Raw genomic sequence first — 24967 nt, 5'->3', positions numbered from 1 at the left:
CCTACATCAATACTCTCCTTGCAAAGAGAACAGAACCATAAAACCTGAGATCTAGCAGGCTTTGAAAATGCTCATATTGGGGGGAAAAAAGAGTAGATTTCTATTCTTTGGAACTTTTTTTTTTTTTTTTGGTATAACTAAAGAAGGGAACCTCAGCACAAGAGGAAAGGAGCAATTTTCAAAAGCATGCCATAAAACAAAATAAGCAGTCCAAAAACCTGAGAGAGGCGTGCAGAAGTGGCAAACTATTTAACTTAAACAGGAAGATGACTCAAAATTTCTCCTTAGTTGGTTTTGCAGTTCTACCAGTTAGCTCGGAATACTGCATGTATTGGTAAACTACAGAATTCCCTTGGGGATTGTTACTCTGAGCTGCTGTTCATATTGTATTTTATGTTTGACCTTATTTTTGCAAGAATTATTACAGGTCTGATCATACAGTGGAAGCTACCTATCTGTAGATATCTGATATTCTCACATATATGAAGGAGACAGTCAACAAACTCAACAGATACAATTTTCAGAGTGCTTTATAAAAGGGCCTACATGAGAATCCTGAGTTAAAAAAATATATATATTTTTTGCCTGCTTCTTTTTCCTATTCGGACATGAAGTTGAGAAAGGTCTAAAGTGCACACTTAGAATAATTAGCTTCTGATGTTTCATTTTATTGACATTTATTGGCTATGTAAGGGAAGGGAAAAGCTTCAATGTATGGATTTTACAGTAGATGGGGTCACAGGTTTTATTTTCACCTTGACATTTACTCATTGTAGATGGTGGATCAGCTACTTAGACAAACATTCTCCAGCTTTAAAAGTTCAGTCTGAAAAAACCTATGACACGGCTTTCATATGTACCGAACATCAACCTTTTCCATTGATCCTACATGAGAGATAGAGGTATTTAGCACATTGCAAGTAATCAAAAGGTATCGTGCAAAACTGAGCTCACACTAGCACTCAGACTGAAAAAACTGTAACAGTTCTACTTTGTTCTTCAAGGCATTACCCTTGCTGTGTTCTACAATTACCATTCATTGCCTGAATATCTTCATTTCCAAAAAAGACGTTAGTGGAATACCTATAGTGTACATCACAAATAATTTCCCATTGATTTTGGTTAAAAGCTGGAAAGTCTGCATAAGTAGTTGTCTTTGATGCCCTCTAACAAGCTTAAAAGCAGTAATAACCAAGTGAAACTGCTAGAAATGACTGGGCATGTCAACTGCCTGATGGCTGATAATTTCTTGTGATTAAGCATGTATTTCTGTTACCTTGATTGCTGGAATGGGCTTCTTCGGAATGAAACGCTTTTTCTTGGGAAGCACAGCAGCCACGCTCTGCTCCTTCAGTTTAATCTTGTTCTCAGCTATTATCTTCTTGCGTTGTTCCAGGTAAGGCCCAAAACTGGGCAGTTTCTGAAACAAAATCAGGAAACATTATTATGCTTAGTGAACAGGTGAAGCAAAAAGGTGAGTCTGGTCCCGAGGGTGAGATCCTAAGTCCTTGCTGCATGTGACATGCTTCCTGTTGGGGCAGTTGAAGTCGAAATTGATAAGACTGCATCAGAGCGAGAAGCGAATAAAAATCAAACATGAACTTCAGAATCTGACTTGAAAATGTATATCGAGTATTAAAATATTAATATACCACAGCAGAAAAACAGCCGAATTGCAGGTCAGCATCCAACAGCCTTATATTTCCCCATTGCATACTTGCTTATATATAAAAATGTATCATGTTAAATAATTCAGATGTGTAACTTTATTTCTATAGTATGTGGAAAGGTATCATAATACTATGAGTTTTCTTAGAACAGTTACGCCAGTATTTGAGATTATTTGTATGGATACCTAAATACATCAATATACATATTTTTAAAGCTTACAAAGGTGTATTTTGCATTCTGACAACACAAGGCTGTTTTGACCTGTCAAAGTAAGGCTAACAAACACCAAATGAACCGAAACACAGTTCTCATCCCCCGACTTACTCGATGTCCCACTTGCAGTCTTTTCTGCAACGTTTAATCCTTGAATGCAATTAAACAAACTCTAGGGGAAGATTTCACCGAATTGCAAACCTTGTGTCTTACCCACAGACAAGGTTCAGATTTCATAAATCACCCAGCTTCCTGAAAAAGTCCCTTTGCCTGCCTCATAAGCAGAGATATGGACAACAGTAGCGTGCCACTACCACGGATTTAGGTGAATGAAAAATGGTAGAAAACATGGATTTTTGCTTGATGCAAAAGACCATGCCCTTCCTCCCCTGAAACCAGCTTCTTATTCTGCAAAAGTATTTTATCCACCTAACTAAACCCTGTTCAGAAGCTACCGCAGTACTGCAGAAACTAGCAGGTAGTAGCAGGGGATCCATAGCCTCAGCAGCTGCTAGCATTAATTCACACTAATAATACAACCTCAAAGAGCATATCGAACAAGATACAGTACTGCCGTGGTTATCAATATTTTAAGAGGGAATTTCAATGTGAATTTTAAAACCAGAATTATTTAAAAATTTAGAAATTATTATTTTTTAAAACAAAGTAAATCCAGCAGAGGTTATCCTGCTCTTCCGTTAATCCTTAGGAGAAAAACTCCTCAGTGAGCTCTGTCAGTCACAATACCCAACCTTGGGACCTCAGGCTTCTTGTTATGACAAATAAAAGCTTTCTTTGCTGCTAGGTTTTTGGCACTCTCAGCATACAGCCAGAGGGTGAGGTCCCTGAAATGCTTCCCAGTTTCCAAGACCTGGTTTGTGGCCTTAACACATTTTTAACTTCAAGTCAGAACAAGACTTGCAGTCTCAGGTGCTCTCCAGAGCGGGTGCCCTCCTGCAGGTGGGGACTGAGTCATACCCTGGGGCAGAGCAAACGCAAGACCAGAACTGTGGGGTATGTTGCAGACCCCATCTGTCCCAAATCCAGGTGTAGCCCGTGTTTGCCCACCGGCAAAGGGCTCCTGTTTTGTCTGTTCTACGGGAACTTTGTTCCTGCATGTCATGGTCAAGGGCTTCCTTACAGACTTCAGACAAACCTCCCTTCCTGTGCAGTTGTCATACATGATCTTAGAAAGGAAATGTTCTAGGATAAAAATAACGCTTTAACTATTACTGCAACCAGCAGTAAGGTAGTGGTCTAACACACCAACGTCAAATAAATAATACGGCAAAACCAGATTTTAAACAGGAAAATGAGTAGAAGGAAGAATTTGTCAATTTTCAATCGAATCAATAGGCTCTGAAGCACACGCATACAGAGACTCAATTCTTTATATCACTTTCAGAAAGCCTGAGATATTTAGCAAAAAAAAATCTAAAAAATGTAACTGTTGATAAAAAGCGTTCTTGTATGTCTGCTAGGCTGCACCCATTAGAAGTACATTCTGGCGATGAATAAGTAGTAGCTGTGTCACTGAGAAACTATTTTCTCTCCATAATTTATGTGCTGATGCCAACAATTTTGAGCTTCAGAGGGCAGGATACCTGATGACAAAGCATTTTTGGACTCTTCCTTGTCTGGCCCGGAATTGAATTGCTGTATTTCAGAGTAGGCAGCAAAGCTAATTTTGCTGAGGTTTTAACTGAATTAGTAGAGAGAGGAAACAGTTGTTCGTGGCTTGACTGATTGAAGATAATCTTTGGGAAGAATGGCCAAATCTTTGCAAAATCTTTTCTGTTCTCTTAATGCATGCGAAATCTCTTAATTTCTACAGACTGAAATACTGAATGTATTGAAATGAAATAAGTGATCTCATGGAAGAATAATTCCTTTTCACGTGTAAGTGGAAAGCGAATTACAAGGGCAATTAATTAATTTTCTAAGTTGTGAGATGGAAGTATTTAGAGTTTTTTACCTCTACCATAGCTGCTGGAATGTACAGCAGACATCGTGAAAAGCGTGCAATGCCATCGGTAGCGTAATTAAGATGTTTTGTAATGGCATGTATGTGGTTCAATTAAACTATATAATCTGTATCTTTTAAAAATAAATGATATTATGATTAATCTAGAAAACTAAGATTCATCCTTAGCCTCTTCTGTGCATTGCTGTTTTTCCATCAAGAAATTGATTAAATGGAATTTAAAATAATTAAGGAAACACCTAGGTCTTAGCCTAGGCTTGGGCAATGAGCTTCCACTGACTTAACAGAGGGTGACTCTGTGCCCATACAAATGGCCTGGTAATTTTGGTAGTTCACAAGCAGCCAAACCAAACTGCATCAAACAACACTGAAAACCAGCAATCTTTTCTATAACAATAAATAACTTATGAAAACGTAGCCTCAGGTGCTTAGGAAGGACTTATTGATGGTTCCCCTTATGAGTAATGCACAGCTACTGGGAACACTGATGAAACTACTTATTGTTCAGAGCTGGGGTTACAAACATTTTGGAATCAAAGGCCACATGAAACGGCAAACAATATTTTAATGAAGTAATTTACTGGATATAGCAGAAGTGGGAACACGTTGATATAACTGCTGAAGAGATGAATATTTAAGTTTAAAATTAAATCACCTCTAATCATAGTAGAGCATGTCTTTCTCAGCACTTGGGGGATTTAATAGCACAATTCCCAATGAAAGCACAAGCACAGACCTTGGTGAGTTTAACTCTGTTTGCTTTTGAAATCTTTCTACAGTATGTTTGGGATTTTTTTAATTTCCAGATATTTCAATGCCACTAAACTGTCCATACACTGATATCTTTGTCATATCAGAAAAAAATCATATAAAAATCACATTAAAAATGTCGTATCTAGAAAAAAACCAATTAATCTGAATATGTGGATCATAGCAAGTGCTTAGAAGATTGAAACAAGAAGAGTAGTTAGGTAATTCTTGTCTGCTTATGTATATGTCTCAGTAGTGTCTATAGCTGCATTATTTGTATCCATCTGTCTCTATATAGCCATAATTCAATGTGTTTCTACTGGGGAGATAACATCAGGAATGGAACCCAAATAAATATATAAGATGGTATTATTTCATTGTTTATAATTGTATTATCACAAAACTGATAGCTTGAAATATCGTGCTGGAGTATTTCACAGACAGAAAGGAAAAATCCAAATCCTCCCCCACCCCGCCACCCAAGACTTCTAAAAGCTGCCTTTTAACCGGTGAACTGTATAAATCTCCAGCAACATTGTGATTTTTGTTTCAGTACTTTCTCCAGGGATTCATCATTGATGAATTTGTTCTCACCAGAAAAGCTAAATCCTACTCATTTAAAGATAACAGTATCTTCCACTAAAACTGTCTCTATCCAGATATAAAAAAGCATTACCCTGCCAGTAGAGAACTGACAACATAATGAATCAACAATGAAACCTTAAGCCGGGAGAGCTTTAAGGTGAATAAGTCTGTTTTGATTATAATTTATTCATGGATCAATCTAAAGGTAATTGAGCATATTATGAACCTAAAAAGGTGCTTGTTTCCTAATGGTAGAAAGGAGAGAGAATCCTCCACTTCAGATTGCTGCAATTTTTTTGAGGCACACCAGCAAGTAGCCTAACTGGTAGAACAGGCTAGTGAATAAGGCAGTGCAATACACGTCAGAGGTCCCCGACTTTACTTCTAACTTTGAAACTATCTGCTTCTTATTCTGGGAAAGTCCACGTATGTCTCCATAACATAGTCACGGGTTGCCTATTTGGGAGCTGCCTCCTACTAAGGGGCTGGGTGATATCTACTGTTACAAGACCCAGATTTCAGCTGGCAAAGTGTACTGGTTCTGAGTGACAAGGTTTGGGTAGCAGGGGAGTTACAGGGGTGGCTTCTGTGAGAAACTGCTAGAATCGTCCCCTGTGTCTGACAGAGCCAATGGCAGATGACTCCAAGACAGACCTACCGCTGGCCAAGGCCAAGCCCATCAGCAAGAGTGGTAGTGCTTCTGTGATAGTATGTTTAAAGGGGGAAAAACCTCTGCACAACAGCAGCTGGAGAGAGGAGTGAGAATATGTGAGAGAAACAACTCTGCAGACACCACGGTCAGTGAAGAATGAGGGGGAGGAGGTGCCCCAGATGCCAGAGCAGACATTCCCCTGCAGCCCGTGGTGAAGACCATGGTGAGGCAGGCTATACTCCTGCAGTCCAGGGAGGTTACTGGTGGAGCAGATCTCCACCTGCACCCATGGAGGACCACACGTCGGAGCAGGTGGATGCCCTCAGGAGGCTGTGACCCTGTTGGAAGCCTGCACGGGAGCAGGCACCTGACAGGACCTCTGGCTCGGTGGAGAGAGAAGCCCACACAGAACTGCCACAGAACAGCCACAGAACTGTAGCCCACGGGAAGGACTCATGTTGGAGAAATTCGTGGAGGAATATCTCCGATGGAGGGACTCCACGCTGAAATAGGGGAAGACTGTGAGGCGTCCTGCCCCTGAAGAGGTAGGAGCAGCAGAGACAATGTGTGATGAACTGCCTGCAGCTCCCATACCCTATTTCTATACACCACTGGGGGCAGGGAAGTTAGAGAACTTGAGAGTAAAGCTAAGCCTGGGAAGAAGGGTGGAGTGGGGGGAAGGCGTTTAAAGATTTAGTTTTTATTTGTCATTATCCTACTCTAATTCTGACTGCTAATAAAATTAAACTGATTAACCCAAGTCAAGTCTATTTTGCCCATGAAGGTAATTGCTGAGCGACCTTCCTGTCCTTATCTTGACCCCTTTCATCATATTTTCTCTCTCCTGTCCAGCTGAGGAGAATAGTGACTGAGCAGCTTTGGTGGGCACCTGGCATCCAGCCAGGGTCAACACACCACAGAGCTAGGGATCATCATAAACCAAAAGTAAGCAACAGTCTCGTACAGTACTCCCGTGGATCTGAAGTATATCCTGCTGGCATATGCTGATGAGATGAGGCATCAAAAAGAACACTGAAAAAATAGTAATTTGCATAAAAATGATTTTGAGGGAGCAGTTGTCAGAAGGTAAAGAAGCGACTTACATAAACAACTCCAGTGATCACTGGCCTATGGAAATTTGGGGTAGCAGTATCATTTAGTTATGAGACAACTCGTTTCAAAAATACTGTTTCTCTCATGTAAAGAATTTTCTGTATTGAACGTAATGTCATTATCCAGTTTCTGTTGGTTACTTGAATGTTGCCTCCAGTCTGAGGTAGGAAGACGTGTATGCATTCATTCTCTGAATTCCTTTTGTGCACTTTCAATATGTAAACCATTTTAAGTGACACAGTGATGTCCCTCATGAATCTGGAGAGGAAACTGAAGTCAAGTTGTCTGATTTCACATACTTTAAACATTTCAAATTTAGCTATTTCTGTTTGCACACAGTAGTTTCATTTGCATAAAACTAAATGAGAACAAGAATGAAGACTGAAAAATGTCTGACAAACTGAACTGCTAAAAGACAGTTCAAATTGCTCTACTGAAATATTCTGTACTGGTTACAGTAGAGATGCACCACACAAAGGCCCACATACTCTGTAGCTATGCAAAGGGATGGAGAATTGTCACACTAAAACTAATCTAAAACACTAGTGTGCTATAGAAATCAAACAACAGGTGGCTCATAATCTTCCTTCTCTGTGGCTTATTTTTCTGAATAGATCTTTCTCTGAAATTACTTAACCAACTGCTTTTCCTCAGAGGAGAGAAGAAAGGAGGAGAGAATACAAAATCTTTAAACGATCGGAAAGGACAAAGAAGACAAACTTCACAGAATCGCAGCCTGGTTGAGATTGGAAGGGACATCTTGAAAACATCCAGTCCAACCCCCTGCTCAGAGCAGGATCAGCTACAGCGGGTTTCACTAGTTTGTCTGCGAGAATGCTGTGGGAGACGGTGTTGAAAGCCTTGCTAAAGGTAATACCTACTGCTCTCTTCTTGTCTACCAAGCCAGCCATCTCACTGGAGTAAGCTATCACATTGGTCAAACGTGTTTTTCCCCATCATAAATCCATGCTGACTACTCTCTTCCTATGAAGAACAGTTGATCTGTAGCTGGTTTAGCTATCTTCCCCAAACACCACCCCCTTCTGAAAACATGTAGGAAAGCTCATCCCTTTGCTGCCTTAGCGGGATGGCATCTGGGAAGGTTTCTCATTGGCTTCAGAGAACTGGGAAGACAAGTAGCTGGGTGGGTAAAAGCCAAGAGTGAAACAGCTTGGGAGGCTACACAGCCAAGTGACTACCTCAGACACAGTAAAAGCTACGAAGACTGCAGACAAGAACGAATAGCTTTGAAGAGGGTAATAGGTGAAGCAGGATCCCTGAAAGTGGGAACATGGTACAGAGAGGCAATCAGATAAGGGAAACATTAACATTTAAGCAAGATAGACAGTTGCCCTCACCCAGGAGCTACAAGAATTTAAATCAGGTTTGTACAGGTCATTTTATATGCCCTCAGCACAAAGGTTTTAGTAATGTTTGACCCCCATTTGTTCATGTGGAAAACTTCTATATTTGATGTATAAAGTTTTCTAAAGAAAGCCCTTTCAATTTTAATGATTTTTTCCCCAGTTGCTTCTGAATCCTTCAAGTTTATTTTTTTAAAATCTAATGTGCTCAAAATGGCTTCATATATCTAGAATCCTCATTACATGCTGCACATACATATGACCTTGAGCATACTTCACACTCTTTAACAGTTTCCACTCAGAGGTCTGCCTCCACCGTCTTGCAACTTTACAAAAGCAAAAAATGATTACTGAAGTTTCCCAAAGTGGTATCTGCTTTCTTCTTTGTTCTCAAAGAATACAATGAAACATGACTCCAGTATTTCCAGAGAGGAAGAAAACACAAAGTCCCAGCGTCAAGGAACAACAAAATCCTGTCACAATGTCAAGGGAGCTTGGGGTCCTTCTGGGAAAAAACCAAACCAACCCAAACCCAACCCAACCCAACCCAACTCCAACAATAAAGCCAAAAGCTGAATTTTATTCCGCTGAAGGTGGTAAATAACACACACTCATATTCACAGATATATGGAGAGAATATTTTGCACAAGCTTTCCCCACTAATCAGGTAAACTGCTTAACTAATGAAAACTAAGTTTGTATGGCAATGAAGAAAGTAAAGCTGCTAATTCTTATTCTTTTAGACGTTCTTACACTTTCAGACATTCAAAGCTAAATTTTCTTAAATAGCTGCTCTCTGCCTCAGTCATGGCACGAACGAGTCTTGCAGATGGCAGTAGGGTTCATGTCAAGACCTCCAGCAGGGAATCCTGCGAAAGTCCTTCCCATGGCACGCCGGCAGGCAACGTGCCATAGAGGGGACGGGATTCCCGCCTCTACCAATTTCCATCTGACAGTTGGTTTCTTGGGCCAACACTAGTTGTTACAGCTCCTTGAGCTGCTCTATTTACATTAGCAATAAACCACAGAGAACTTGTGCCGTGTATTAAAGGGTTCATGCATCCTCACGGCTTTGTTTCTTAGAGCTGAGACATTACTAGCATCACTGCCTTTAATGATTTAGAAATGCCTTCAAAATAACAGAAAGAACACAACAATTATTCAGAAAAAACCTGAACTCTGCCTTTCAGTTATTTTGGTTTTTTTTTACTTTAAACTTTAATTTGCTTTACAAAGAATGCTATCTCAATAATCTGTAATTACTGCATACATACTTGTTCCTGTAACCTCTGCTTCCCACACTGCTGGTGTATATACCATTGCATTTAGCTACTCAATTATTCTGCCCGGTGTTTAGACCATGATTATTTAAAGCGGACGAGCTAACCCCCAGCCCTACAGCAATTCTGAGACTAAACGAAACATTAATGTGTGTTCTACGAAAACATTGCTCGCCATGGGATACACGGTACCATGCTTGAGCATGCAGATAGAACTATTATTGAAAATAAACAATTATTTCTTCCTTCATTTTTCTAAAACTGCCAAAATTTTCTCTACTAGCTCAAAATCATGAACAAATTATTCTTCATGTTCTACCTCAAATGTTTAGATTTAGCAGCTTATATATACCATGCAAAGGGAAAGATTTTAGGATTATAGGCTTACTATAGTGCAACAAAAACTTACATTCTACAAGCGTACTGAAGTCATGAAATATTCATCAAAAAAACAAAAAGGAGTTAATATTTGAAGCAAGCATAGACATTTACAATCAAAAGCCAGGATGACATAGATGATAAAGAAAATGTTACCTTCTGGGGTGAGGAAAAGAAGATACTGATACACATTACTGTGCTACTTCACAAACATCTGGCAGTCTGTCACTTAATAGACAACAACATCTTCTCTAAACAGAAGAGACTTGAATTCATCAGGGATTCCTGTAGTACAGTATGTGCTTAACTTAAGTACCTGCTTTCTGTGATTTCCATAGATTACCATATTCATGACACTGTGGAGTGAAAGCATTCTTCTCAGTCTCTAACCAGAACACGCAAAAGAAATTAAAACATTGGCAGGCACTTTGTCTCCAGTTTGTTGGACATGTGAGGAAAGGACTTTCCACCCATTATGCAGATGAAATTCTGTCAACCAAGCAGCAGCATAACAAAGATGTCAGCAGAATGGCTATTAACTAATATCTGACAGGCAAGCAACTACAACTGTATTCAAATGCAGTTAGGAAATGTGGATCAGTATCAGTTGAGCCTTAGTACTGGAAAAAACTTTGTGCAAACAAAATTTTGTACTTTTACCGCTACAAAAGTAAAGATACAACAGCCCTGTGTTCACACGTTCACACGTATCTGTCTATAGCCATTCATTCAGCTTACGCACTTCACCATATCAATGTTGTAAACTGATCATATGAAAAAATATTATTCCTAGGTCCTTTTGCCCACCTTCTCTTCCAAGCTGGCTAGTAATCGAGCTGTTCAGAACAACCATAAAATTGTCTGTTTCTTTGGATTTAACCATCCTTTTCTGGAGTGCATGTACTGAGGAGATTGAACTCTAGCTGTACCTAATGACTGACTGTTTTCTAGATCCTTACAAAGAAGTTTCAGGAGTGCTAACTAGACTATTAAAAAGGAAGAATAAATCTTTTCTTACAGCTATGAGAAAGCATGAATGTCTTTGCTGCTATGGCTACATTAGTGGTTACCAACCGACGTGCCAATCATAGGTGCTGCTGACCCAGCAAGCTGAGTGAAGCTGTATTAAGCTGAATTTGCTAATTCCATTTGTGCTAAATGATCTGGGTCAGGTACCAGGAGTAGCCTAGCCCTATTTCTAGAACTGTGAAGCCCTGCAAAGTTGCACTTAAACTGCCTACGTGACCCATGCAAATCTGTTCAAAAGCTCCTTGAGCAACCTAAGGCTACCGCACGGCCGGTGGGCAGGGCGAGGTGAAACTCATGCTGCCTACATCTTCCTTACCTCTCCCACACTCCCTTCCAGCATCTCCCCGGCGGAAGCATAGCACTAGACATCCTGCAGTACTCAAACACAGAAAGTCTATGTATGCACCATGACCAGTCATACCCATACAATTGGCGCTCTCAAGGGAATAGGAGACTTAGGCAGAGAGGACAACCAGCAACAACCTCTTCCAGCCTCCGGAAGAAACCAAGATATTGAAATCCACTCTACGAGGCTTTAAGAACATTCAGTGAAATAACCACTGCTGCCACTGTCTGCAAAACGCGTATTTCCATTACTGCTCTATGTGTTGGAGCTGCAAATTTACCTATCAAATGCTTTTTTTTGAATAGTTAAACCTTGCACTACTGGTAAAAGCATATACTTTTTTCAATTTGCTGAAAACCCTAGCAGATTCTTAGTTTGGATTTGGTTTTTTGTTTATCCTGCCTATTTATGTATTTATTTTTGCACGGAAGCTCCAGATTTATTACCAACTTGCCTATAATGTAAACAGCATATCATTTCAATATATCTAGAAATAAACTCTGTTTTCCCCTGGTAGATTACACATCGCATAACTATACATATATTATTGCACTAATAGATTACTTAAATGGAAACCACTGCTAATAACTCTTAAGCAAACCTTCTCCCACTTCAGTTTCATTGTAATCCATCTCTTATGGCAGATGACTACAGTACTTATCCTCCACAGACTACAATGCTTTCCCCATTCATCTCTCACACACAGTAATCCTCCCATCTCTACTTCACACAACCCTAATTTAAATGTAAAGTATTCAGTGCAGACAAATAAGCTCTAGTCGACTTGCTGTTATGACCAAGGAGCCTAACATTACCTTTTAGAGTCTTCAGACTCAATAATACAACGATTTTTATCATCACATCAATAATCAAAACTCACTAGATCTCACACTGAGGCATAATACAAATAGTTCTGGCATTAGGAGTGAGTGTTTCTAACCCTAGATAGTCAAACCTCCCAGTTCAGGTGGTGAGAGGTAGGCTGAGAAAATGCTGAATGCTCTCCTACGAACAGTTTGGGTATGCCGGTTTGATTAAGGCCTTCCAACAGTTTTGAAAATGTGACAAATCAACACACGTGACATTAAAAAAGGTAATGAGAATATAGCCAGATGGTAAAATTCGAATGGTCCCCTGAAAGGAAGCGATGATGAAGAATTTTGATCATCTAAAGTTATTAAAACTTCTAAATGGATCTGAAAAGAAATAAGTATTTGCTAAACTATTTAAAATCAATATTATATAAAAATTACATTCTATAGAAAATGCATTACGGAAGTGATACCTCTAAAGTGATATAAATGTTTCCCGTATCACCACCAAGCAGTGAGGAGATGTGAATGAATAGGTACCGAAGAGATGCTATAGAAAAACCTAATGCAGACACACAGAAAAGTGCTCCTTGGAATCAACCTTCCAAGCCTCCCACAGTGCCTCTCTCACATATTTGTCTAGCTTTATAAGAGCCAAAGGATAATATCTAAAGTCTGAAAATGACATTACAATGGTCATATATTCCAAAATGCTAATTTGATTAGATTTTTCACTCAAGTCAATCTGAGGAAGCATTTTATTTTTAAAAATGTAACATGCAAATCATTCGAAACAGAGATCACAGGCATACATCACTGCATTTTTTTAAAAACATCTCACTTTAAATTACTATAGTAGCTTTAAAATGACTTGTGATCATCTTGTTACTACAACCATAACCACATATTCCTTTCACCAGCCATCGCTTTTTCACTAGTTACGTGCTCCTTACAGGTAAGCAACGGAGATATGTCACGGAGATGCATTTCCTTTACATATCACTTGGCACTGTGTACTCACTGGGCTATTCTGCAGGCCAGGAGGATTGGCAGAGCACCACAAACTATATAATTTACACTTGCAAAGAAACTCCTGTCCTGATCCTACAAGCTTTCATGCGTGGCTGCTTTAAACATGCAAGTAGTTACACCGACCGCGGTTAAGCCTCTGCGCAGCGACTGGGGGAACTGGGACCATGTCTCACTGACTGACCACAACCGATCCACTCTTCTTGGACATGCATAGACAGTTCCACCACATAAACAGTTCCATGACTTCATCAGAGGAGTTACAGGTGTCCAATGAAAGATAAAACAGAGCGTAAACTTTTTTTTGCATTGTTTGAAAAAACTGTCATGTCTTCAGCTGCTCTGCACCCAGATAGTTAGAGGTAATGTACCTCTTCACGGATGAGTGATCGCACAAACCCTACAGAGCTTCACTGCTCAAAAACCTGCCACGTTTAAAAATTTCATCCTCATTTACATTGTAAGAGCAAAATTATTTTTATTTCTTGACATAATTGATCTTGTTAAAGTTATGCAGGATACTTACAGTGATTCGATCTACAGCTCAAAAAAAAAAAAAAAACATCTGTGGCCATTTTAACCATAAGACAGAAAGGGAAACAACATTTTCTATTTAGTGCAGCTTCTCTACGTTAATGCTGTCTACAACAGTGCTGCTGCTATAAAGGTCACAGATGACATAATTTATATTATTATAGATAATCCATGTCATCTGTCTGCCTGACTTTTTTCCTTCATATTTCATAGAGGTGCTGTGTATTCTGATGGATAAAACTCCTAGGAGAGCTTCAGTCTGAACACCTTACAAAGGCAGGAGCGCTCACCACACAGGAGAGATTTGCTGCTTCTCCTCAAGAAGGCTGGGACCACTTCCTGCATCCGAAGAAGATGCGGTGATTGGTCCTGCATGAGCAGTAAGTCTGTTCCCAAATACCCACTCTTTCTGTGTGCAGACCACTCGGACGAGCCATCACACCACAGCAGGACACAGCGCTTCCTATCGGGTGTGCCCCTGGGGCGTGCATCAAAGGAGACGAGGCAGGGTAGCAAAACGCAGCTCAGGTACATGGCTTAACGTGGCTTCATGGAAAACTGCGGCACAAAGACAGCTCACGGCTGTGAAGTATTTGAGCAGTACTTGATTTTGCTGGTGACAGAGTAGGGTTGTCCCCATGCACCCCATGGCTGCTGGAAATGCTTGGTGTGGAGCTGGAGCACTCACTGACTAGGCAGGGGGAAGAAGGGGCGAGGCCGTGACAGGGAGCAGAATGATGAATGGCAGGGCTCTCGGGGCAGCAGTAGCACCCCACTTAAATCCCCCAACCCAAAGCTGCCTGCTCTGACAATAACTTGTCTGATGGAGCAGCTCGTGCCCCTCAGCCATTGTTTCAGGTTACTTGCAGGCTTAGACAAACATTTTTCTATGCTCAGACCTGAGAAGGGAGAGACAGCACCATACTCCAGCCTTTAATCCTTCTTCCAGATGGATTATTTTCTTTCAATCACTTTTTTGAAGCATAGTTCTCTGAGTTTCCTACACATAAACATGTTTATGCAAGAATAAGCAAGCTCATTGTGGTGACATCCCTTAGTGACATTTAGCTGAGACGGCATCATTAAACACGAACGTATCTGCTCTCCATCCTTAATGTGGGAAACAGCACATACAAAACTTAGAAATTATCACTGAAAAGAAAAAAAAAATCCAATTCAACTAATTCAACGTTCTTGGCAACTTAGGTTAGGAAGATTATTCTGTCACATTCGATACTGCCCAAAATGGAACTTGCAAGCAACAAAAAGCTCGGGTGGGCATCTTCTGCCTGTGACACAGCTGTTGCAGTGGTGTGGAGTTTCACAAGCCAGCTACACACTTTGTCAATGGCGTGTTCATCAGCTTGTGTTATCCCGTCCCACTGAGCAAGCCCTGGGGAAAAAAGTGTCTCCTTATCCACTTCTTTGCCTCCTGCTCATATGGTGCAGACATTTGGGGGGAGACTAGAAAATACAGTCACCCACTCCCACTTTAATCAATTTACAGGATCTCCAACATATGTGGCTTGCACTCAAGGTCATGATTTATCTTGAGGAAAGGTTTGATATTAGCAGAGTCCTGGCTCATATTTCTTGGTGGTTGTTCTTGGTGTATGATCTGCTGATGATAGTATTGTCCTTCGATATTTTTTTTTTTTTGTTATTCCTTTCCCCACTGACAGCCATAACGCTTCCTGAGGCAGCAGACACTGAGGTACACATGTATCCTGACGCTGGCACAGCACCAGGCTACGGTGAACTCTTTCTGTGAGAGTCATTTTTCCACTGGAGGATGTCTTCCTCTTTGCTTTATAAAAAAATCTGCAGTGTTAGTTCTTGGTTCAGTTTTGCCATTCAACTTGCTGAAATGTGATGGTAGTGATAGCAGTGACGGACAGTGGACTAGATTTTTATTTCCAGGTTATTTGCATAAGCGAACTGGAAATAGCCCAGGCTCCACTGTCTCCAAACTCATTTTGGTAGCGGGGCTGCCAGAGTTCCCAATCCTGCTCACACCATATGCAGCAGCTGCTGCAAAACAACTGTCAAGCCACAGAAGACTAATACAGCAGAAGTAAAGTTCTGAGATTTGTTGTTCGAAACCAAGCCCTTTGCTCAGTCTGTTGAGAATGCAATGAGTTTTCATATCTCTACTTTCTGTTAGGCCTATGTCCAGAATAGCTTCGACAGGTGCCCAACAGCATTTCTGCTCAGTGATCTGGGTGCTACGACTTGAACATGTCTTGTACAGTTCCACATACCTGTGGGGTTGCAGTACGCCAGGAGATGATGGGACTTCTCCCTTCTCATGCAGTCAATGCAAAAGATGGATGGGTGTGAGCTGACACTAAATTTTTGCCTTGTTCACACACTCCTTTGAAGTTCTTTTGCAGCCACTGATACAAAATACTCAAATACCCAGCTCAGATACTATTTACGTCAAATCTCTTCATTTTCTCTATTTCTATGAGAACCTGACACTCTTATTCAGTTGTCCTGCTTTGGTGTAGGGCAGCTCGCATTAGAAGGCAGAGATGTACATCTCAATCCCTTTCCAGATGTTGAGCAATGCACACCACTGCAGGTTTAGCAGCACTCCCTTGCGGTTTCTGAGGAGGGTTTTATAAAACACTTTCTACTAATTGATGGTCACTTTGTATTTGTATAGTTTCCTGCCCTTAAAACATAAGGATTGAAGTTTTCACTTGCAGACATTACTCCAGTAAGCCTTTGCTGGGCTGCTCCTCACTCTGCTGGTGGATGTAGAAGTAATGTTCTATATATGCCTCACGCAAACAGTAGTGCCTCCCCCACTCCGCCTTGTGCGATACGATGGCCTCACCACTTACATGCTGCAACACTGCACCGTGGGATGCTTTGTGCAGCTCTTTCATGTATGACAAGATTCCAGAGAATCACAGCAGTTGTGTTCATAGTGTGGTTTTGTCTAGTAATCACCTCAGGAGACTGTACAGATGTGAAAAAAGCAGGAAAGTATTGTGAGACGGTTTATGAATCCCACTAATCTTCAACCTGACTTACCCATTTTCAGGTCTGGGTCTATCCTGCATGGCGTTCACTTTTTAGGAGCTGGGTCTAATAATTGCCTTTGGGAGGTCAGCAATTATCCCAGTGCTCCAGGAATCAAATGCAATTTCATCTCATTTTATTTCTTTTTAGATTTATTGTCTTGGTCACTTCAAGCAGAGAGATGAGAATGTAATAATGATCAGCTACAGCTTTTGCTGTTCTGTCTCTGACCTATACAGCAATGGCAGCAATCCCAGCCAGCCCCATTAGTTCTTCTTGCTGATACTGTTGGCATTCTTCTACCACAGGTTTGAGCTCAAATTGCATTTTCTTCCACCCTAATGGATGCTTAAAAGGTATTGAAGTAGTTACTGTATTTAATTCTCATATCCAATACATCTGCAAATATATGAGTATTGTGTCAGAAACTGAAACTACTTTTACGTTTTTAAGCTGGAAAGCATATTACCACCTGCAGGTCTGGTGAAACTGCTAGAAGACTATGTATAAGCTTTACATCTTCTCTACAGCTGGCTTCTGCCCATCTGACCTGTGGTTCTGGAAAACCTCAGCAGTGAGACTTACACCCTCCTTCCTTTCTCTTGCCTTACTTCCTTCTCTCCCAGTGCAGAGGACACTCTGGTAAGCCAGTGCTCTCCCGGCTGCCACGCTGTATCCGTTTCCTGCTCTTGTCTGCCTAGAAGACATCCCAGACCTTTAAAACACCACGTAGACACTTTGCTAGAGAAGTGTTACAGCTTACTATCTATTTGAGTGGAGTTTTCTGACTATTTGCATGTAACTTCTATGAATTGTTTAGCCCCGTTTAGTCACATGCTTCATTCACTCACTTTTGATTTAATTAAAAGCAGAGTATTTGTGTTATCTATTGTCTGGCATTTTGATTTGTCCAACTTTCTTGGCAATTTACACTGTCCTGCTGGTATTTTGACTGTTCTGTTGTGTAATATTATGCTGTACGTTTTTGTCAGCAGTGTTAGAGTCTCACAAAATGCCAGCGAAGTCTCTGTTATCTAGCATTTACTGATGTTTAACTGTCCAGCTGGCATTAAACCCCTCTGCTTTTGTGCTGCTGCTCTTAGTTTAAAGTTCATGCTTGTGCAAATGGCACCAGAAGTTTGTTTTTGCTCTTGTGTAGTACATCAAAGCCAGATATGCGCAAAATTACATTTTCTGAGTCAATTTGTTTTCCTGATGTGGTGCATTTCTTCTTTTTGCTATTGTAAGCAAGCTTTGGCAAAACAATTTTCTTGCCAGTGCAAAGAATCCCATATGCAGACAATTACCAGTAGATTTTTCTTCTCTACTTTGTGCTAATGCATTTACATTTGCACAAAATTTTTCCTTATCTATGCGAACATTTTCTGTTGTGAGTGGTTAAGGGCTTCCATCTCTGCTCCACTGACGGCTGGCTTTGGCTTTCTCGCTAATTGTGCACATTAGCTCTGCACTGCTGTAATGCTGCTGCATGAGCTCTCCAGGCGCCTCTCCATTAGTTTTTCAGTTTAGATCACGAGTAGACCTTTGAAGTGAATCTCCTGATTATCTCCACATACTGCACTTTGGTTCTTATGGCAGAGCAGTCTCAGAGACCACAAACGGGAGTTTATTTTGGATGAAATGAAACCTGAACATGAGCTCCAGCTGCTAATGGGCACCTAGCCCGTGAGACCATACTAGAGCTAGAACACAGTAAAAGACCCTGTGATGTATCTTGTGCGGACATCAGGCTGCAGCATCAACAAAATTTCATTCTGCAACTCCATTCCTATTTAGCCTATTTGTCTGCACTACTTCTTAACATAAACTTAGCTCTGAGTGCTCTCATTTGAACCACTGCAACTGTGTCCCACCTACAAACTGAATTCAACTGTCAGGATGCGATGAATTCACAGGTTAGCTGTTTTATAATGTTCACAAAGACAGTGAGCTGTATTTTTTTTAAAACTTGGATAATATTTATATACACATATATATTAGTAACACTGTACAAAGATATGTATATTAGTCACACAAATTATATTATAATGTATTCCATTATATTTATAGATACACGATATTTCTGGAGATTTTCTAAAATTTCTCACCAGTTTTCTTGATTTTGGAGCCTCAGGCCGTGAGAGTTTTTTCTCAGTACAATTTTCACTAACATCCAATACAGTTCATTTTTATGTCCATCTTTCATGCCCTCGCACATAGTACCATAATCGTTGCTGGTTTTTTTTTTTTTTTTTTTTTGAATCTTTCGCAAGAGTCTGGGAATGTTCTTTGGCACAAAGATGTTGTCACCTCTCCTAACAAAGCATTACAATATTTTCTTGCCTGCTTTTGGCCTGTGCTGACTATCAGTGTCGCAGGCAATTCCTGGAGAGGCTTCGGAAGTCAGCATGCTCCAGGAGCTGTTCCCAGCAGGGAACCTGCCTGCAGCCAACCTGCTTTGGAGAGTAACAGCCTCTGATCCTCGGCACAGGCTGCTCAGTGCCAGCTGGCCTAAGCACCTAGGAATATTCCTGGGCACATTTAATGTGAAATTAGAGACATATCTCTTCTTTCTGAAGTTAAGTGCCTATAGGAATCCAGTCACTTCTGATGTCAGTGCCCAGGCAAAATGAAGTGGAAAACGGTAACATCCAACTAGTTTCAATAAACACTATTCTCTGTGATCAGGGACTTTCTGGAACTAGAATTACTAAGCTTAATGCATAACCATGAAAAGCATGCCCTAGTGTGGAGTTATTTACCACAGATATCACTGCATATTTTCAACGTTTAAGGAAATTTCTTTAGTCTTTTATGCAAAAATAGAAGTACAAATACAGCCAAGAAAATAAACAATGTTCCAGCATGAGCTAAAGTATTAGCTGTACCTTCAACCTAGTCTCAAAGTAAGCTCCCGCACCAGGTGTGACCTTAAAACAAAATTCTCCTCCCTTCTACAACTACTTTACACCACACAGGATTCCTTTCACGCTCTGCAAAATGCTGCTGTGGTCTTACCTAGGAAGCGGGGCAACCTCAGGATGCTATAAACTTCTCGTCACTTTAAACTGGTATCAGTGACACTGATACTGACACTGGTACAGACAGATCATAAAATGATAATATTTTGATTTAAGTCTCTAAGTGAAATAACAGCTTAAAAAAGTTAGTGTTGATGATTACTTCCAGGCGAAACTCAGCTTATTTGATATAATTTGCTATCATTTTTTTTTCATTTGGAAAACTTTGCTTCAAAGTCTTTAAACATTTCCTCGACAGAAATGAGTAAATTTGGGGGTCCACTAACTCCTTTTTATAATAACAAAACTGATCTGAGATATGCCAAATACTTGGCAGGTTGTAATGACACTGCTGGGATTAGGGATCATATCTGAAGACTAGCCCAGACACCTACTTCCTCTCTTCAAAAATGAGAAATACCTTGAGAATTCTGGTTATAATGCCGTACTTTTCTTTTTTTTTCCTGAAAATAATACAAATTGAATATACACTGAATCAGTCTGGGAAACAGAAGTGGGAACTAATTTTCATTTCCTTTCAGAAGTTAATTAGTTTTCTTAAGCCTGCCTCTCAGTGTCTCTGTTTCTGTTTCAGAAGACAAAAGAAATGAGATAAAATGAACACTTGTTTTATATTGTTGTCTTGCCTTGCAAAAGTTTTATGTCACCTCCATCATTAAAATATCCCAGCACTGTCTGTTAATTAACAAACTCCAGCTGCCTTGCATGGCTCACCGGCACTCTCATTCTTTGTGTGTGGGACAGGATACTTCGGTGAGATTTTAGAAATTTCCTTCCTGTAAAAACAGAAGCAAGCAGAAACATAGATACACTTCTGCACAGAGAAGGCAAAACTGAAAAAGTCCCTTTTACTCTCAGGCAAAGGCATTAACTGAGTCTTAGGTCCTGTGGGAGCCCACGTGCCCGTAAGGCAACTCAGTCACCTTAAACAGTGGTATTATAAAAAGCATTGCTGAAAAACCTGCAAGCACGAGGAGCGAAGAGACTCTCCCCCCAGGGTTTAAGGTAGCACGTCAGAGACAAAGGATCGTTGGTACTGGTGGTGCAGAAGAGCCAAGAGCTGGTTTGCCACTCTGTGCTGGGACGGCCCATCTAGGGCTTCCACGCCACGAACACTCCTCAGTGCCAGAACACACAAGAAGCCAGGGAAGAAAAAGAAACCATACAGGAAGTCAGTGCTTCATCTGAGATGGAAGGTGGATCTTTCCTTCAGTGTGTGCTGAACCTTCCAGTTGAGCTGCTGTGTCAGAAAATGCTGAGAATCCAGCCTAGAAAATGGAAGGAGGATGGCTTGGTGTGCTCGCAGCAGCTTCGGTTTCTGAGCGGACATGCTGCAGCATTTTCCGTAGGCTGAAGTTTTCCAGAGGATAGTAACAACTGCTTCTACTTCATACTTTCTCTCACCTCTTAGTAGAAAGTAAATCACAGTACTAATAAATCCTTCTATACAAATGCAGAGCAGAACTAAAAATGAAATTGATGTTGTAATTTTAATTTACCACTTTCATTGTTGTTGATTTATACACAAGGATGTGCCACAAGTCTCCCCTGAAAAAGTCACTCCTTTCAAGCAACCCCTATGAAAACCAGACACAGATGCTCTGAATTTCAATGCCATATTCTTTGTATGTCTTAAACGTCGTCTTTATTTTTTGTAAGTTGGGGAAAAGAACATACCTCTGTAGTGAGACAAAGCAAAGCAGGTTTCAAACTTTACCTGAAGTTTCTGATTGCTGTGATACGGGGTGAAGAATAATTTAAGATGCCCTCAGCTATAACAGACCACAGTAAAATTTACAGTAGCCTTTTTTAAAGTCTTACTCTTCTTAGGTATATAAAAGCCATTGGGGTGCAAACAAAGTTGAATTTTTGGCTGAGCTCGTTTCATAACTGGTAGCTTGGTTCCGCCACAGATGTCTAAGCTACACGTTCTCTTTCAAAAACTCCTCCAGAACTGAAGCCCAGACTAACACCACAACATCAAATTTTCATCACCAACCTGCCTCTTTTACAGCACGTTACATGCAGTGCTCAGGACCAGGCCATGAAGGTTACCAGGCTTCACCACAGCAAGGCTCACGGTTCAGGGTGGCTCGCACAGAGCATTTCCCAGGCCTGGACTCGCAGGGCAAGACGGACAGACAATGGCAGGAGGGCAAGCCAGGAACAGCTACTGCGGCGCCACTGTAGGCAAGAAAGTCTTGAAATATTTTTAACTTTGCAACTATTTCTGAGTGACTCTTCCCATGGGAAAATTCAAATGTCTAGTACTCCAGCTGATTTTGGAGGGGGAAAAATCCCACACCGATCCCAAATGAGAACTTTCTGAGCTGCAGAAACTTCTACCTGGAGAACGTAGGCAAGCTGTGCTACTCAGGTCGGCAGACTTTCCTGCTGTCCATCTCCACCTCTGAGATAACCGTTTGGTGTATTATTCACTTCTAAACAGGAAAAAGAGGGCAGCACTACTGACAGCGATCGTGTTTTCTTTGCCAGGTTTCCAGAGAAAGGGGCCGCATTTGGGGCTGAAATTGATTTTAGATTAAGCAAAGAATCTGTAATCAGGTCACCACTATTATTGTACTATTACTTTCATTGTAACATTACTTAATTACTTAACATTTCAATTTGTATGAGTAAAAACTTTGATCTCTGAACTAGAAATACTTCCCTAAACCCAGGTAAAACATTTTCAGAAGATAAACATCAGATATCAGTTTTGTACTGATTGAGCTAAAACTAAGTAGTCTTTAAAATTATTTAAATATTACAATTATGTAAGTGTTCAAGTAAAAGCTTACAAATGTTGTTAAAAACAAAATTCTTAATTTTCTTAACTCAATAAAAGAATTCTATCTATTCATGACTGCAAAAGCCAAGTAGAACCCAAGTGCAATAAAATCATCCCAGCTTAATATTTTAATTCAGTTGTTCAATAATTTCTATTTCTTTGCATTATTTTTACTTTATTATACTTTTATAATATCTCAAATCTGTCTATAAAACTTTACAGCCCTTTTCCAGCAGCATACGGTGTGTGTTGTGAAGAGAAGCATGTTTATGAGCTGCAGGACAGGAAGAAAATTAAAGTACCCTTATGGGACTGAGGCAGGGAGATCTGACTATGCTTAGGAGCTGGGATTTTGACGTATCCACCAGTACCTACCTAATTCTTGAGTGTACAAGTTTTCATTGCAATTGCATTATAGAATTGTCTCGTGTTGGACTGATAGCACTGCACAATCTCTCAGTGCTTGAAACTGAAAACAAGTTATGTTGCATCACAGTCCCTTTCACAGCCGCAATTGAGTATATCCTGGCTAAATGAACAAAGCAGTGAATGAATTTAAAACGAATTTTAACTAAACTAACGTTTATTCCACTAGAAAAGTGGAAGCAAATATTTGATGTACCTAGGTTCTATTCAAGAACTATTTGTCAGATCCTGACAGAATTCCACTCTCTCAATGAACATCGGTCAGCTGGGATAGGATCTAACGGCAGAGGCTTAGTTGTCTGAGCTAGATGGGCTTAAATGGGGCTGGTCATGGTTCTCAGTTCGAGGTTTCTAAAACAAACTTTCAGGATCAACCTCTGCAGCTGGCACTATTTTTGGGGACAGCGACTACAAGGGCTGGTCACATCAGCTGTGGGATCCAAGCTCCTGGAGTCCTCTAGTCTTTCCAGCACCTCTGACTGCAGGACAGATCTGCAGAACAGCTGAGAAACACAGACATAACTAAACACTTCCTGCACATGCCTGCACATATACCTGGCTGCTCTTCCCCCCCTCCTTCTAAAAAGCTCAAAAGCATTGGATGACATTTTGGACAAATCCCTCAACCTCTTCAGTCTGACCTCTTTATCCCTAGAAGCAGTAAGCCTGGTCAGTATTTCACTTAGATTCTTTGCTCCCTCTGGGGAAGGAATGGTCTCCCTGGTTGAGAGAGCACACGATTTTGGAAGCAGCTTTCTGCATCCTTTGTTGACTGTGTGTTTCTGCTTGTCAAGCTTTCAGTGCCTGAACCACACTAAGCTGTATAGTTCCAAATGTGGCAATCAAAAACAGAGATGGGGAATAAAAAATAAAAGGGAGCTATTTCATTAAAACTTGTCTGCTGAGTTGAATGAAGGGCAAACAAGGTCTCACCTATGTGAGGATTAGACCCATGTTTTAATAACAGCTAGGATAGGTGTTCTTAAACATCACCCATCAGAGTACCCAAATGCAATCAGCCTGAGCGAGATCCCAAGAAATCAATAGAATTCTTGCCAAGCCCCTTCAAACTATTACAGAGCCCCAATGTGCTGCAGAGGAGGAGATTACAGGCTGCCTGTAATTGTTCCCTAGAACAACCCAAGCACAGTTCCTGGGCCTTAATGAATTCTGTACAGTGTGAACAGGTCAGCAAAGTGCAGAAATCTCTTTTCTCAACTCCTGCTTGTAGAAATGGTGTGCCCAACAACCCCGTTCGGCTACAGCTGAACACAGCACGCAGCCCACAGTTGCCCTGTGCCAATGTATGACTAATGGACAATGAAACAGAAAGACATTTTTAATCCATTTGTCCATAAAAACTCAGGAAGTACTGGTCTGACCGCTGAGGCATCCATGTGGATGCATCAAAACCACACAAGACCACAGAAAAACTTCCAAGGTTTCTTTTTTTTTATAGCAATAAAACAGGTGGGAGAGGACATAATCATGTTCCATGAGTATGATTTTAATCTTTAAGCAAAAAGACATTTCAGTTGCATGTTATTAGATACTGTTAGCTCCAGTGGTGCATGAGTCACTAGCTGAACCCTTTGCTAGGATGCAGTGCCGTCCAAGGAGAGCCCCTAGATAGCCCCTGAAAAGGCCATAGGCCAGCTTGTGCAAATCAGACAGGAAAATCTACAAGCCCAGCACATATTTCTGGCAACCCAAAATTTCTCTCAGCAATACTTGTGTTAGACCACTTGCATCCAGGTTTTAAAAGTCCTCCCTACCTTCTCAGCCACCCAGCATGAAACCTCCATCATTTCTACAAAAAGACTGATAAAAAAGATACAGAAAGGATTTTTCTTTTCCTGAACACTTCCCCCCACCCCACCCCCCACTTTTTTTTTTTTTTTTTTTTGTTTTTCAACTATTCAACTTTGTTTTGTTTTTC

At 40.6% G+C, this 24967-nt stretch overlaps 1 protein-coding gene across 1 annotated transcript in view; it reads right to left on the bottom strand.

Moving 5' to 3' along the window:
* LOC104489318 (dihydropyrimidine dehydrogenase [NADP(+)]-like) overlaps nt 1-24967 on the bottom strand; it is a gene marked incomplete at its 5' end in the record, with an annotated part of 65847 nt that overhangs the window by 12066 nt on the left and 28814 nt on the right. The window contains one exon of the mRNA XM_010131466.1: nt 1277-1420. Coding sequence (XP_010129768.1) covers nt 1277-1420 — 144 coding nt within the window. The remainder of the gene's footprint in view (nt 1-1276; nt 1421-24967) is intronic.

This window comes from Buceros rhinoceros, unplaced genomic scaffold (assembly GCF_000710305.1).
Source record: "Buceros rhinoceros silvestris isolate BGI_N320 unplaced genomic scaffold, ASM71030v1 scaffold8732, whole genome shotgun sequence".
NCBI classification, from domain to species: domain Eukaryota; kingdom Metazoa; phylum Chordata; class Aves; order Bucerotiformes; family Bucerotidae; genus Buceros; species Buceros rhinoceros.
This window is presented reverse-complemented; position numbering and strand designations above follow the sequence as displayed.